The sequence below is a fragment of the Filicampus tigris genome, chromosome 9 (assembly GCF_054856515.1).
Source record: "Filicampus tigris isolate MCC_2025a chromosome 9, RoL_Ftig_1.0, whole genome shotgun sequence".
NCBI classification, from domain to species: domain Eukaryota; kingdom Metazoa; phylum Chordata; class Actinopteri; order Syngnathiformes; family Syngnathidae; genus Filicampus; species Filicampus tigris.
Window position 1 is genome coordinate 6,027,896 of NC_141225.1, and position 15,974 is coordinate 6,043,869.

The 15,974-nt window shown below is 40.3% G+C and overlaps 2 protein-coding genes across 4 annotated transcripts; both read right to left on the minus strand.

Moving 5' to 3' along the window:
• Positions 1-7,225: 7,225 nt before the first annotated feature.
• LOC147141742 (troponin I, slow skeletal muscle-like) lies at positions 7,226-10,571 on the minus strand. The gene is made up of 7 exons (XM_086039503.1): positions 10,427-10,571; positions 9,602-9,776; positions 9,480-9,521; positions 9,285-9,416; positions 7,781-7,870; positions 7,537-7,713; positions 7,226-7,470 (listed from the first exon to the last, which is right to left on the minus strand). Exons 2-7 carry the CDS (start codon positions 9,674-9,676, stop codon positions 7,369-7,371), a joined length of 618 nt encoding a protein of 205 aa, XP_085895629.1. The 5' UTR covers positions 9,677-9,776; positions 10,427-10,571; the 3' UTR covers positions 7,226-7,368.
• Positions 10,572-10,588: 17 nt separating this feature from the next.
• LOC147141743 (cysteine and glycine-rich protein 1-like) lies at positions 10,589-15,239 on the minus strand. Of its 3 annotated transcripts, XR_015088009.1 has the most exons (7): positions 15,146-15,239; positions 14,629-14,738; positions 13,356-13,524; positions 12,683-12,812; positions 12,515-12,608; positions 11,856-12,059; positions 10,589-11,815 (listed from the first exon to the last, which is right to left on the minus strand). XR_015088009.1 is itself a non-coding variant. In XM_086039504.1 (6 exons), exons 2-6 carry the CDS (start codon positions 14,735-14,737, stop codon positions 11,983-11,985), a joined length of 579 nt encoding a protein of 192 aa, XP_085895630.1. In that variant the 5' UTR covers position 14,738; positions 15,146-15,239; the 3' UTR covers positions 10,589-11,982. The 3 variants fall into 3 exon arrangements, 2 of the variants coding, with proteins under 2 accessions (XP_085895630.1, XP_085895631.1); XM_086039504.1 differs by having other exon boundaries at positions 10,589-12,059; XM_086039505.1 differs by having other exon boundaries at positions 10,589-12,059; positions 14,629-14,788.
• Between the last annotated feature and the right edge of the window lie 735 nt (positions 15,240-15,974).

Below are 15,974 nucleotides of genomic sequence, written 5' to 3' on the forward strand. Positions count from 1 at the left end.
AATTGTGAAAAGCAGCTTAACACTGTCTCCACAATTCAGTACTATACATAGTTGTGCGTTCCGGGTGTAGTCTGCCTTCGCCCATTGACGGCTGGGATAGGCTCCAGCAACTCCCCGCGACCCTATATAGGATAAGCGGTTTGGAAGATGACATGACATAGTTGTGCATTTTTAAAAATTCTCTTCAAACCTGTATAATATTTTTCGAAACACATTTTGGATTTCATACAGGATCTCTAAATAATTTAGTTGTAACTTTTTTAAGTTCAACACATTTTCATTTAATCTTTCAGAACTGCTTGTTTTAAAACATTTATGTACAATTGTCATCGAACTTATGAGCAATACATTTAAATGGAATCATAAAGTATTTTTTGCCCTAAGTGCAGTCAGTGTTAATGTTCAAGTTGTGCATAATCTTACAGGAGCTTACTTACATTAAAGATATAGTTGTCATGTGTTTGTTGAACACTTAAGACACTACTGCATTTTAATGCTGAAAAGTATGTAGAATGGTAAATGGTGGATGAAAATCAAGAGGATGCATCCACCGGGGGATAAAGGTCAACACGGTGGACAGGCACAGCTGCTTGTACAGTGGCAGCAGGACAAAAATACAAAAGAGCAAAGGAGCACAGAGAAGCCAGCGGCTTAGCGCGCAGCGCGCTAAGCATCAGGCTTAAGTGTGTAAAGCAGCAAATAAAGTGGCATCAAAAACACAAGCAGCTGACTGGAGGGTGAGCTTTACCGCCTCAAAAGGCTCCTGAGGCTGAACAACAAACAACCACTGAGCATCTAAAGAAGGAATTGCGCGTAAGCTTTGCGTTAAAGCATGTGATGAGAACCATAGAGCAGGAAATGGACATTTTTCAATTGTATGGGTGCATACAAGCTACTGTAAATGTGTGGCACCACAATACATGATGTCAATACACTTAACATAAGAAGTTAACACATTTTTTCTGCACCTGTTAGTTTGTGTTTTAGTTGTATTCAGTAAGCATGTTACAGTATTATAATATACATCGTCTATAAAATGCATTATTATTATTATCATTATTTTGATAGTGAATGATGATCATATTTTTATATTTTAGGAATGTTAATCAACAATTTGTAATGAATATTTATTATTGGGGGAATTATACTGTGTGTACTGTATATTGTCACTGTCCTTAAAAAAACACACACATCCAATTTTGTTATTTTAAAAATAATGTTCATGTTAATGTGATGACTAACGCAGAAACCCCATTCATGTAAAAATCAAAAAAATCAAAAAATAAAATTGCCAAAAGTGTTTTTCACAGGGCAGTGACGATGTACATAAGTGTGTATATGTACAGTATACGTGTGTGTGTGTGTGTGTGTGCGTGTGTGGGTGTGTGTGTGTGTGTGTGATTTTATATGTATATATAGATGTTGCTTAATTGAAATTTAATACAATTTATAATTAAATTGAATAAAATCATTCTATAAACAGTATTATATGAATACACATTTCAATTAAATTTTTAGTCCATAAATACATACATTTTAATGTATAAAATTTCTCACATACACAATATAACAGGATCATCATGGTCAGTCAGTAGCCTAATAGCATAATTGTGTCCGTCTTTTTTTAATTTACTGTAACAATATTTATTAAAAACAAATACCAATGTGCTTGTTGAAACTTGTGTTTATATCTGTGTGTATTTACTGTCATCCAGGTCATATTAATCCACAAAGTTTGAATGGAGGTGACTGGACTGTCAAATGATTAGATTTGATTATATTATATTAGATTAGATTAGATTAGATTCGTTTATTTGAAAGGGGACAGTGCAATTTCGCATAGCACATGAAAAATCATGGTTAAAAAAATGGCAGAATTAGCCAAAAGGTTATACTTCATCTGTAGTCCCCAGGCTGGCCATGATGTAAAAAAAGAATTAAAATATAATATAAAAAATTCTTATAAAAAGCGAGATGCTAAGTCCTTCAAACATTTTACAATATACATTATAACAAGTCAAATGTTTGTTGACTTGTTGTGTTGTGTTTTTTTCATGTTTTCTGAAAAAAAAAAAAAAATGACTTGGGCAATGATGCTATCAGGGTAAGGACATGCATCATTTTGCATTTACTATATAAAGTATGTGTCAATCGACTTACGGTGTTCCCTGCAAGACAACACACACACACACAACAAAAACGATGCATTAGTCACTCAGGCCTCCATCATGTGAACGCGCCGCCATCTTGTCATGTACTCACTCGTACGAGGCCTCCTCGTCGTCCGACATATTGCACCACAAAGCACCTGCACCTTTAAAAACAAGACCAAGTAAGTCATCGATGCTCAAGAAGAAGATAACAAAACACAACAACTGCAGACTCACCGGATGCTCCTGGAGATGTGGAGGAGTGTGAAACGCTCCACGCTGTCCCCCCTCCCCAACCTGCGTAAGCTTTTAAACCGGGCCCCGGATCACATGGCGGCACAATGGCGGCGGGCACATACCTGCAAACAGATGGTGGCGGGCATTAAAATGTACATTCTCACTAGACGTGCTTTGACTATTTTTACACCGCAAAAAACCTGGACACGGACACTGTAAGGGCTAAGGGGGGGATTAGAAGGTGGGCTTAGTGAGACGTGTAAACCTACTCCGGTGGGCTCCCAGGGCCCCTGCCGGCCTGCTTCTTTGATTTGCAAGAAGACTTTTATTGTGGCCTTGGCTCCTGAACGAGTGCCACGGTTGTGTAATCGCCACCAAAAGTGGAGCTATGATCCAATCATGAGGCCCCCCCCCCAACGGGCCATCTTCAACCTTTGATCAACACGGAAACACAGCTGCATGCAAGAACCTTTCACACAGCTTGGAAAAAAACAACTGCATTTGCAGGCTTGAATTGCATGAATGGCACAGACACCGACTGGGCGGGATGAAGTCCACCTGCTCGTACCAGAGACGGGTGCACATGGCGCAGCCCCGTTTACACTCTTATGTAGGTTGTTTACACCTTTTACAGTGGACATAAAAAAGTCTATACACCATTGTTCAAATTGTGATATTAATTGAAAAAAAATATTTGAAAATAAAAATGACAGGAAAAGCATGTCGCTGCTGAACGTTACTGAGTGTTAATTAGAGACGCTTTCAATTAGGGGCATGCAGGGGTGTGTGCTATGGGTACTTCCCTTTGTCCATTTTTTTTTGCGCATGTGTGTGTGTAAACCTTCATGTGGCCTGGCTTGCAATTATGCAGTGTAAGGCAGTGTGAGAATGAGAGAGGGTAGGGGCTTTGGTGAGCTTAGATAAATAGTCAACCATCACATTACGGTTCTGCACTGGCAGATTCGTATCATAAAATAAATAGATTTATTTATTTTTGTTCAATATTTTTTAAAATAAATGCAGTATTTTCCTGCTTTTTGCTCCCCCTATCACCCCACCCCCTCTGTTTTTTTTGTGTGGAAAATGTATAAAGAAGAAGAATTTTTTGGTCTTTGTAAAAATATATTAAAAATCCCCGATGCATTTCAGCGGGGCATCAATTACATGTGGATTTTCGCTATTTAAGGGGCCGGCCTGGTCTGTCTGTGTGTCTGTCTGTGTGTCTGTCTATCTATCTATCTATCTATCTATCTATCTATCTATCTATCTATCTATCTATCTATCTATCTATCTATCTATCTATCTATCTATCTATCTATCTATCTGTAACCATCCAATTTCCCCCATCTTTTTTCACATTACAGGTTAAAGTGTTAATCTATCTAAAGTAATCATCCAATTTCCCCCATCTTTTTTCACGTTACAGGTGAAAGTGTTATTCCACATTGATTTTAATTGAATAGTTTGACAAATCCCCCCGAAAATTCTACACCAACCCCGAAAATGACAACATGAAAACACTTTTTTGTTTCATTCAAATAAAAAATTAAGGAGTCCCATATACAGTATTCATATAAACTTATAAAGTATACTCACAGCCTTTGCCATGAAGCCCAGTTGATCTGAGGTGCAGCCCGTTTTCCATTGATTCTCTATTGAAAAGTTGCTAGTGCTTGAGCCAAGTCCACCTGTGGCACTAAACTCAGTGGTTTGGTCATGATTAAAGGTGCCTATTGTATATGTCTATGAGGTCGCACAGTCGACAAAGCGTAAAGTAAAAAACGTAAAGGAAAAAAAAAATTTTGGAGACCTCCCAGGCAGGATTGCACAGATCTTGGGAAGGGGACAGAAAAATGTCTGTTGCTTTGGAGGTCCACATTAGTCTCCGTGGTCTGTAAGTGGAAGAATTTGGGGACCACCAGAATTCTTTCTTGAGCTGGTCAACTGTTTAGTGAGCAATTGGGACAGAAAGGCAGGGAGGTCTGCCAAAATTTCAGCATTTTGTGGAAAGAGGAGAACCTTCTAGATTAGAAGAAGAAGAATCTAGTAATCAACCAACATATCTCTGTCCAAACGCTTCTGCTACTGCATTAATTTATATTGTGAGTTGACATTACCACCCTGTGGTCAAACTGAAAACTGACGGTCTTGGACGGATTTTATATGCCAATATTTAACTGTGTCGCCGTCAACAGCTCTTCACTGGACGGAGGGCTGCTCTTGCTCGGACTCGCTGTCTCAATCCTAAAACTCAGCCTTGTCAACATTTTGAAACAGATGTAATCCCTCCTCTACTGGATAACTTTTTTTTTTAATCGACCATGCGTGGTGACTTTTCTCAAAAATCAATGCAGTTGCTGAAAATGTATATATACATGTGTATATACTCATGTTACTGCGTATATTTACATAGGTTTGATCCTGAATGTTTGCCGTCAATGTTATACATTAATGGCTACATTATGCCGCCGTCCCTGTGTGACCTATTTCTTTGCTGCTGTAACAATGAAAATTTCCCCACTGTGGGATCAATAAAGGCATTCTTATCTTATCTTATCTTAAAAAGTGTTTTCTAAGGAAACCTGGCACAGGAATAAGACACTCAGAAATACAATAAAATGGCAGCATGATAATAATATTTATACAGACACAGGAACATTTTAAAGTCCAGGAAACTTATTAATCTATGCATTACAGAGTAACAATAAAAACACATCAAAAGTTTGAGAGCTGTCAAAATTTAGTTCTCGTTGAACAAACGGCGTCCTTGTGTGGTTGACGGCTGCATTATTACAACAGCAGGGGAAAAAATGCAAAGAACAGACTTTGGCACTCTCTGTAATCCATCCTTGTGAATGTTAACAACCCACTGCCCCCATGCTCATCAAAAAGGAGTAACACCATATAGATCCTGTAGATTTGAGAAGGCACACAGCAGGGATGGCTCGTTGTACTGTCCTCTCACCTCTTCTTCATGAATCCGTAACCATACACATGAAAATAATCCTCCAAAATACCCCAAAACGTTGACAGTTGATAGAAATTCTCAAAGTAAAACGGCTTCAAAATGCCGCTGGACATGACTGGAAAGCTCGATGCCTTATGAGATTTTACCGGAAATGCGTCACATCTGCGACCTACCCCATGCAAAGAGTCCATTTGGTCCAGCCGGCCAAAATGGCGGCTAAATAGATGGAAGGGTACCCCGGCTTTAGGCAGAAGGCGACAAACGGACCGCAAATTTTTAGTAAAATGCCCAGCTCTGGAAATACACACACAAAGAACTCTGCTGAAGACACAGGAAGTCGGCAATTTTACCCTGAAGCAGCCATCTTAGGCCCATTTTGACCATTTCCAGAGGTGTGTTAAAGTCAAACACTTCCTAAAGGTCTTATTTATAACAATTTTAACTACATATATTACATTGACAGATGGATGATGCCAAATTATGAATAATTGTAGGGTAGAGCCTGGGGGCAAAAATTCATGACTCATCAATAATCTCCCAAAACTCAATTCTCAGCCTCTGAAGCTAGTTTCCTTAGCAACAAGGAATTCGTTAGGCATGCCTATCAAAAGTAGAAGTACCAAAAATCTCAAGGTCGGCAGTCTGAAATTGCCCAGGAAGTCAGTTGTATCAGTTGAATCAGCCATTTTAGGGTTGTTTTGACCATTTCCAGGGGTCATATAAAGTCAAACTTGTCCTGAGATATTAGCCTTACTGCTACCGAATACAAATACCTTTATTGTCATTGTGCTCAGAGTACAACGAGATTGGGTTGCTCCCCCTCTTCAGTGCAACAGATAAAATAACAATAAAATAAAATAAAATAACACTGTGCCAAGGTGCAGTTGATAGAATAAGAATGAGAATGAGATATGTACAAGATAAGGCTCTGGGGATAATATAGGTTAGGTGCTCATAGTGAGTTTACAGTTGTTGGGGGTAAAGGCAGTTATGTGTGAGAGGTCATCATGCTGATGGCACTCAGGTAGAAGTTGTTTTTTAGTCTGTTGTTTGTCTGTGCTTTGATGCACCCGAAGCGCCTGACAGAGGGCAATAGGTTGAAGAGCCGAGTGTAAATGTCTTCTGCGCTGCTTTGACTGTCCTCTGAAGCCTCACCCTGTCTGCTTCAGTGCAGCTGCTGTACCAGGTGGAGATGCGAGCAGGCTCTCGATGGACGAGTGGTAGAAGGCCAGCAGCAGCTTCCTGTCCAGGTTGTATTGCCTGAGGACCCTTAGGAAATGCAGACGCTGCTGAGCCTTCTTTGTCACTGCTGTGATGTTGTGGGTCCAGGAGAGGTCATCCGAGATCTGGACTCCCAAGAACCGGAATGTGTGGACCCTCTCTACACACACGCCATTGATGTAGAGGGGGGATGGTCCGGTCTTGTTCTTCCTGAAATCGACGACGATCTCCTTTGGTTTTGCAGTGTTCAGTTCCAGGTTGTTAGTCTTTGGACCTCCTTTCTGTAAGATGACTCATGACCTTTTGAGATGAGGCCGACCACCGAATTTGACCAAGTTTGAACACTGTACAGTACCCACCATAATGATTGGCACTCCTGGTTAAAATGTATTAGGACCCTTAAAGTCAATTCTATTTTTATTACGGAAACATACTCTCATACTGAATATTGTGGACGTGGTTCACCAGACACAGAACCAAGCTCCTCCCATGGCCGTCCCAGTCCCCAGACCTCGATAATTATGGAGGGCAGTGTGCACCAGACAGACGGGCAACTCTATATTGTGAGTAACTGGGTTTTTTGTCATTGTGTGTGGACGGAGCATGACAGTGACCTTGAATGACTCGCCATAATACACAAAACACATGCTCAGTTTTTGGTGTGTCTTTATTGCATTGCAATGAAAGAGAACACACTAGAGGACAAATTCAAACATATGCTCAGGGATTGTCTTGACGTGTCGCTTTCTGCTGGACTGAAACGAATGGAGGTGTTTTTTTCTATGACAAGTTCTACTGGGCGGGACCCTGGGCGTCAAACATCTTCTTGCGGCCTTCCATGCCCGACATTGCCTCCACGTTCTTCCTCCAATCGCTCACCTCCGCCGTCTTCTCCTAAAGAAGACACAGTCAGCTTGGGAAAATGTCTTTGACACTGCACCCCTGTTCCTGCGCACCGACCTTCTCCGTGTCTTCCTTCTTGACTGACTTGAGGTTGGCTCGCAAGTCCAGGGACACTTTGTGCTTGGAGCCCAGCAGCGAGCGGAGGATGGCGTCGGCCGAGACCCTCACCCGCCGAAGGTTGGGTCGCTTGAACTTCCCTCGTAGGTCCAGAACCTTGATGTTCAGGTCTTTGATCTAAACCACAAAGCAGAAGAACTGTGTACAAACGGATCCGTATCGACATCGTCCGTGCCACTTTTACCTCTCTGCTGTTGTGCATGACTTTGGCCTCGATGTTGTATCGTTCCTCATCCACCACGTCGATTTTGGAGTGTAGTTCTTCGCATAGCTTCTACATAGACATTACAAGGACATCACTGCCTGAATACACCAATGGCTATTTTAGAGTTATTTCCTAGGGATTTTGTATGATTGCTACCAAATTAGAACCAAGTATGGTCGGCAGGTGGCCGACGCAAAACTGACATGAATTTCACTTTTCGTCATTGGATTCAGGCGCAAAGTTTGCTCACTCTCTATAAAACATCAACTTTAACCCTTGTCTGGTGTTTGGGTCTGTGGGACCTGTTTTCAGTTCTTATCAAAAGAAAGATGAACCCTCTCCTCATGGTGATAACACAATGTTATGGGATTTTTCTTTTTTTTAATTTACATTTTATTAAAAAAAAAAAACAAGTAGCACATAATTCATAAATATGATCTAACAAAGGTAAAGAGTAAATTAACAAATTAAAAATTAACAATGTTTGTTGTTCATAAGACTTGCAAACATTTGAGTATTTTAACAGAAAATTATTTGACTCCACTTCAAAAAATGCAGCCCCTGATGCTGGTTTCACTTAACAACGTGAAATTTGGTTGACACTTCTCGCATGGTTAGCACTTCCGCCTCGCAGTTCAGAAGTCGTGGGTTCGATCCGGCCTCCCTGTGTGGAGTTTGCATATTCTCCCCCGTGCCTGCGTGAGTTTTCTCCGGGTTCTCCGGTTTCTTCCCACATTCCAAAAACATGCACGGTAAGTTGATTGGACTCTCTAAATTGCCCTTAGGTGTGATTGTGAGTGCGGATGTTTGTCTCTGTGTGCCCTGCGATTGGCTGGCAACCGATTCAGGGTGTCCCCCGCCTACTGCCCGAAGACAGCTGGGATAGGCTCCAGCACGCCCCGCGACCCTTGTGAGGAGAAGCGGTATCGATAATGGGTGGATGGATGGATGGACGTCTAGCATGAGTCGTACAAAAAATGGCCCTTATAGATTTTGCCAAAATGCTTCAAAACCTGAACCACGCATACTATACAGATGGGTAATGGAAGATTGCCAAGAATTGGGGCTTTTATCGTTGTGTGTGGGCGCAGCAGGAGGCAAAGTTTGATGACTTCCCATAAAACACAAAATTAGTAACGCCACTCCAGAATCCAGCCCCTGAAGCCAATTTCACTTAGCAACATGGAACTTGTTTAACACGAGGAGAGGCAGAAAATAGTTTCAAGAAACGATGTTGCAGAACAAACAAGAAGTCTGTCATTTTGCTTTGATGCTGCCATTTTAGACGTTTCCAGGGTTTCTTCAAAATTACAACTTTGTCCTTGTGATTTTGTCAGATTGCTTTCAAACTTTACTCGTTCTAGGAAATAGGTGACGCAGAACTGCCACAAATTGGAGTTGTACAAAATAGTCACAAGAACCCATGCTGCAAAATGTTATTTTGTCTGGAAATGTCATTTTGACATCTTAGACGATCAAGTACCTGCAGCTCCTCCAAGCTCATTGAGTTGATGCTTAACGGGGGCGCTTTTTCCTCCAGGTACTTTTCCTTCTGCTTCTCTTTCTCCACCAGCTCCTGCTCGAGATCCTCTTTGGCCTTGGCCACCATCAAGCTCTGCAGTCCAACAACACCGAAATGACTTCCTCCGTGTTTGCGCACACGCAATTGAACACTCACCTTCAGCATGAGCTTGCGAGAAGCTGAGATTTTCGATTTCCTCTGCAGGAAAGAATAGAACGTAAGCGTTACAAGTGAATCAGTGAGGTTGAACACGTCGGAGGCGGTGTTGAAAGTCTTACCTCGGGCCTATAATGGAAGCATTGGAAACAAACAATGGCATTAGTGTCATCGCAGTGATTATGTTTCCTAATCATGCTCTAAAAATAAACACAGATGAGAGACGACAAACACAACACTTACACTTTCTCCGGCATCTTGACAGTCTGAGTTGACCCTGAAAGACAAAAATAACACCTTTCGGGGCCCCCCAAAGGATCTTAATACACTTTCCACTCCAGAAACATTCCACCGCATTGATGAGTGTCTAGCCTTTCCCAGAATGGAACTGTCCCCCTCGACGAGTATTTATTGAATTACTCACGCGCGGATCTTATCGTACGTGCGATACATTTGGCGTTTTTTTTTTATGCGTATACTTAGCCCGCATTAGCATGTCTTAGTTGTAAAAAGGCCTGCTCGGTAACATCAAGCTGTCAACTGAACCACCATCCATTGTACACACCCTCTTGTAGTGCTCATTGCATTCTTGCCTTAGCCAAAAACAGCCAAGTGATGGCAGACATGACACAACAACATGGGAGCAATTACGGACAATTCTCAACAATATTCATTCTTCTTCTGCTTCAATCTTCACCAAAACTCAATCACACAGACAGTAGATGAGGTCAAACATATAACTCGACGTTATCATTTACCATCACCATAGACTTAATTGTAAGTATACGTTTACATGATCCCAAACCTCATCGTCACAATGAAATCAAATGTAACAAGTAAAATGTTCTAGACATAAACATTCTTAATAAAATGTCTGATTGAACTGATCCCATATGAGTGTAAATTATTATTTCAAGCACAAAAGAGTGTTGTTAGGCCTTACATACCTCTGTGGGAAGATGAAGTGAGACAGCAAGTGATGTGTGGAACAAGAGTAGAGGGGATATTTATCCCTCAGCCGCCTTTGTCCCTCCTCTTTCGCTCGATTTGAATGCACAGATGCACGCACACACACACATGGCTTCCATCAGAAATAAAACAGGCAACACTGACGGGGATACTGGATGTTTATTTTGCCTGTCACCAAGCTGGCTTTCAAGGTACAAACAGAGGCAGCAACGTCACAATCCGCAAAGTTCAAGCGTGCTCGCATGTGGCTACTGACCTCTTTATGTTGGCTTTTATTCTGCTCACACACATGCTGGCAGTGAAGAACCATTGCTTATAAAGAAATAGCAATATAATGGCCTGTTTTCAAAAATCTTTGGATTTTAGTCTTGGTTCATTTGTTGGCAGAATTCTATAGGTTCATAGTCACTGGTTCATTTCTAAAAAAAGGGGGTTTTGGGACCACTTTGAAAAAACAAGGACAATATTAAAGTATTAATGATATCACCAAAATAAAATTGTCATATCATGAGGGTATGTATTTTTTATTTATTTTTTTCGCAGAAAAGGCTTCAAATATCTTGGGGAAAAAAAAAGTCGACATTACGACTGTATGTGCAGTGCTTTAGAATATTATAAAATGACAATTTAGTATATGTTTCACAAACAATTGTGTTGACACAATTAATATTGTGGAAACAAACCAATTCTCCCCAACTATTTTTTTTCTTGAAAAATACTTTTTGTAAAAAAAATAAAAATAAGTGACTTTCTCACAGTATAGATTTTTTCCCCCAATGATATCACTAACATTTGTTTTGTTTAGTGTTTTTAGAGATAAGGGACTATTTTTCTCATTATGACTTTTTTCCTCTTAAGGGTATGACCTTTCTTTTCCCCCAATGTGTTACATTTTCTGTTGAAACATCAATATTTTTTTCTCGTAACATTGCAACTTTTTCTCTCTTCACATTAAAACAATTCATTTTCATCCAATATTTTGGTTTCTGTTCATAACCCTTTAAGGAGCAAAAATGCACCAAGCAACAATTACAGTATGCCTTGGCTTGATTTCGAACCATTTTCAACCTACAACTTTTTGAAATAGTGATATCAAAACTGAATATTTTATTGAAAAAACTCTTGCATTAAAAAGGTTAAGTTGTTTGTTTTGCTGAATTTAAGGGTTTAACCAAAACAATAAAACAGTAACATGACTTCATTATTTACATGAACATTTCGTCCCTGTCCTGTGAAAAACACTTATGTCCATTTTTTAAAAATGTTCTTATTTTTACGTGAATGGTGTTTTCGCTTTACAGACATCGCATTAACGTGAAAATTAAATATGTTTCCAAAATTGGACATAAGTGTTTTTCACAGGACAGCGACGATTTGAAATATTTAGGAAGTTATAGGATGTCTTATGACTGTCAAATTATGGGTAAATGTGCTTTGCTTTTAGCGTAGCTGTAGCTGGAATAGCGTGATGAATGTAAAGAAGCAGCTCAGTTTATGATGTGGACAAACTGAAGGTGGATCGAGGCTCTGGACTTCACTGGGAATGAGCCAGAGCTCCTGCACCCTGACCAAAACCAAAACCCTTGGGTCCAAAGTTCTTGGCATAGCAACCTGCGAACGCATAGCAGACCAATAAGAAGGAGCGGTTCAAATCCTTGATTGGCACATGTAAGGCTCCTTTAGACTATGGAAGTTTGGCTGGTTTTTATCTTTATATTCAAGTCTTGCTGATTTTCATCTCGGCGTTTCTCACTATCGATGATGGGCCATAGTGGCGGGCGGGGCTGCATTGGCTTAAAGGCGCACTACGGTTCAGCGCGTGGTTGCCATTTGTTTTACCTCCTGGCCTGTCACATTCTGATAGGTCCGACTCCAGAGAGGGCGCATGTATTTTGATGCCACTAAGCACATTTTGATGAGTGTCTTTTAATCAAATAAAACCAAATGACTCAATATCTAACTGACCATTGTGCCGTTATTTTGACTGTAGCAGTAGCAGTGGGAGCCACGTGTTTTCCAAAAACTCCAAAGATTTGACAGGAAATGCCCTAATATTAATGCCGCACCTTTACAGAAGATATCGCCATCTCTGTCTGCCACAGTGGTGGACTCCAATCCTTTGCCGCAGTTAGCGCAACGGAAGCAACCTTTATGCCACGACTGGGGAGGGACAGAAATGGTCAAATCTTGTACAGAAAAATGTAATTGTCGTAATACATGGAGGTGTTCCTTACGTTGCCGCCCCCGATGACCTTCTCCGCCGCGTACACCGTTTTGCCACAGCGTGGACAAACATCAGAGCCGCCAGCTTTCTTGGCGAACTTGGAGGCATTGGGGTTATTGGTAGGATGGTGCGGAGTTTCTCTGTCAAGAAAAAAAAAGAAAGTAATATTTAGAGTATTAGCAAAAAATTACTTTCATTTTGCTTTTCCGATATTATGACTCAATTGGCATGATTGTTTTTCTTGTAACAATGCAATTTTATGCTCCTGAAATGAATCTCTGTGAGACATGTTAGATTATTTTTTCTTTTACTAATGACATTTTATCACAACTTACTAACAATACCACCTTTATCTTATTGTAATATTGTTTCTGATATAATTCATCATCTCTTGTATAACAACTTTTTTATTTTATTCGTTATAATTGTAGTCTTGTAAAATTGAGAAATTTTTTCGTAATATTATCACTTTGTTTTTTTCTTTGATACAACTTTATTACAAGGAAGTTTCAATTAATTAAGATTTTATTTTCTTAATTCAAATAATGTCCCCTCATGAATTCAAGTTTTTTTCTATTGTTAGGACTTTACTGTCTGTCACCTCTTTTGACTTTATCATGTGATATGTTTTTATTCACTAGATGAAATCAATAATACATATAATGGTTAGGTTTTCTTCTTACACTGGAGGTTTAATTCCAAGGCCCTCTCCCGTGTCCATGCTGAGGGTGCCCGCTCCCCCGCCGAAGCCGTAGCCTTTTGGCCCGTACTTCTTGCCGTAGCACGACTTGCAGTAGATCTCGTCCACGTGCACGGCCACCGTTGTGCTGTCCAAGTTCTTCTTGCATACCACTTCCAAGGAGAGGAGAGTTCAAATGTTTCGAAGCCTGTATTTACACTGCAGGTCCAAGTGCCAAATTCCAATCCAATGCCCATTTCCAATATTTGGTACATTTGTGTACATTTCAAATGATGCGTCACCGATGCAACACATGAAACAACCCACTTGTACAAAAGACCACACATCCCTGTTCAAATGCCAACATTTTGTGATATAGAAGATGAGAGCAAGATAAATAATTTCAAAACCTTTTCCACCAGCATGTGTATGTGACCTATATCCTGTACAATTTATTTCTTTTTTTTTCTTTCAGGGAGGGGAAGAAAAGTTATCAATAGAGATATTGTGACTTTGCAAGTGTTCACACACACTCAACTGGGGTGTGGCTGGGTTCTGAATTAACCACAATTACACACCAATTACAGTAAATCACTTTTAAACTCATCATTTCACAACTGCCAATTTTTCAAGTGTAGTGATAATCCCACGCCATGTCAAGCGTGCGCTATATTATATTTATACATTTTTCAATTTTTTTTTACATTTATGACAGAATTTTGGTATTCACTCATTCCGACCCTTTCTCTTTTTCCTTTTCCTCAGCCTTATGATTTTTTTCCCTAACATTATGACTTTTCTTCTTAACCTAACAACTTCTCATAACATTACGATTGAGACATTTTTCTTCATGCAACTCTTCTCTCATTACACTGCGACTTTCTCTCGCAAAAGTACGTATTTTTCTTTTGCTACATTCTGACATTCCTCTTAACACGATGTTTTTTTTCTGTGACTTCTCATTTAAAAAAATGTGTCTGCAGCTTTCTCTCGTAATCTCGCAATTGTGTCACTTAACCCATGCAGTGTAAATCCATCCTAAATCACTGTAAAGGGCTCATAGCATTATTAAGGAAAAAACTGTGTGTCATAGATAAACACTATGCTTGGAGGCGAGCGTGTGTGCTTTCCCCTTCCATAAAAGGACAACTTTGTCACATGTTTCCAGCACATCCTTATAAGGACTCCGATGTGTCATTTGCAACATTTGCTTGCCAGAATCCTCCGCATTCCACGCCGGCACTTGACAGTTATCATCTCATAGTAGATGGACTTACTGCACAGGAAGCAGGATTTATGCCAGCTCTTTCCTTCACACTGCACTTCCTCTGCAAAGTAGACCGTCTTCTGGCAGAAACCGCATTTGTTCCCTCCTCCGAAAGGCATCCTATGTACATGCAGGTTAACCGTTCATTGGAAGTCTCAGTACAACTATACCTTTAAATGGAGAAGAAGGAGTTTTAGAATGGAATTATGTGAAGGAAGTAGCCGAACACACTCGGAAAACTCACAGCCTCTCAACCTGGCAGAATGTCAGTGGCCTAATCTACTAGATCGTCCTTTGTAAACAGGACATTCCTTTGGGCTCACATCATTCAAGATGAAGTTTTCCTGTCTTTGAAGAGCATTTCAAAAGAAATGTAGAATTAAAACACCGCTTTGTTATCATGTGTTCTTTCCAAGAGGTTCCTAATGTATCTTCTAACTGGGGCCTCGATCTGATATAAGCTTCAGTGAACATAAAAATGTAGTTTTTACGATTTAAAACAGAGATAAGGTTAGGATCAAGCTTACCTGCACGGATGTAGTCTCTCTGTTGGTTCACCTCCAGCAAAGGTGTCCACCGTGATGATTAGAGCAAAGAGCGAGCAGCCCACAGCACACTGAACTGATCAGAGGGAGGAGTTAGAGAAATGTGTGTGTCGGGGTGTGTGTGTGTGTGTGTGAGAGAGAGAGAGAGAGAGAGAGAGAGAGAGAGAGAGAGAGAGAGAGAGTATTGTTTTATGTTGCTTATAATTTTTTGTATTTTTTTTCAAAAAGCCACATGGAATGGAATGAAGCACAATGGAACGTGGTTATAATGTCACCGCGAGCGTTTCCCATTACTCGGCATTGCAATTACTTAGATCATGTTTTATTCTTAATGTACAGTATTATGAGGTTTTATTATCAATATACAGTTTTATGACGTTTTTGGGTGTACGTGTGCTAGTGGTTGAATCACCTAATTGAATAGTTGACACATGGACTTTGCCACTCCGCAATGACGTTATAACTTGCGGTTGATTAATCACCAATCGCATGTTCTGGACACGACACCTTGCTGAAATCCACAACTGTTTGGTCTGTGCTGCAAACTACGGCGGTGCCTTCAGCATGTGGAAATATTGTACTGGAAATGGGACTGGTAGCATGATCACTTGTAAAAATGTCAAATCTATCCCCAAATATAACAAGCACAAGTCACTTGTTTCATGATATTACAACTTTCCACAATCAAATGGAGAAAAGCCGTGGTCATTCATCTATCCATCCATTCTCTTCTGCTTATCTGAGGTCAGGTTGCGGGGGCACGGTGGTCGACTGGTTAGCACATCCGCCTCACAGTTCAGAGGTCATGGGT

What these genes read in the sequence shown, in the direction of transcription:
- LOC147141743 (XM_086039504.1), bottom strand. Translation starts at nt 14,737, where the DNA reads ATGCCTTTCGGAGGAGGGAACAAATGCGGTTTCTGCCAGAAGACGGTC. An exon ending in TAAATCCTGCTTCCTGTGCA is followed by an intron (nt 13,525 to 14,628) that starts GTAAGTCCATCT and finishes TCTCCTTGGAAG; the next exon opens with TGGTATGCAAGAAGAACTTG. An exon ending in CTTGGAATTAAACCTCCAGT is followed by an intron (nt 12,813 to 13,355) that starts GTAAGAAGAAAA and finishes TTTTCTTGACAG; the next exon opens with AGAAACTCCGCACCATCCTA.
- LOC147141742 (XM_086039503.1), bottom strand. Translation starts at nt 9,676, where the DNA reads ATGATTAGGAAACATAATCACTGCGATGACACTAATGCCATTGTTTGT. An exon ending in GCTTCCATTATAGGCCCGAG is followed by an intron (nt 9,522 to 9,601) that starts GTAAGACTTTCA and finishes TCTTTCCTGCAG; the next exon opens with AGGAAATCGAAAATCTCAGC. An exon ending in TCATGCACAACAGCAGAGAG is followed by an intron (nt 7,714 to 7,780) that starts GTAAAAGTGGCA and finishes TTTGTGGTTTAG; the next exon opens with ATCAAAGACCTGAACATCAA.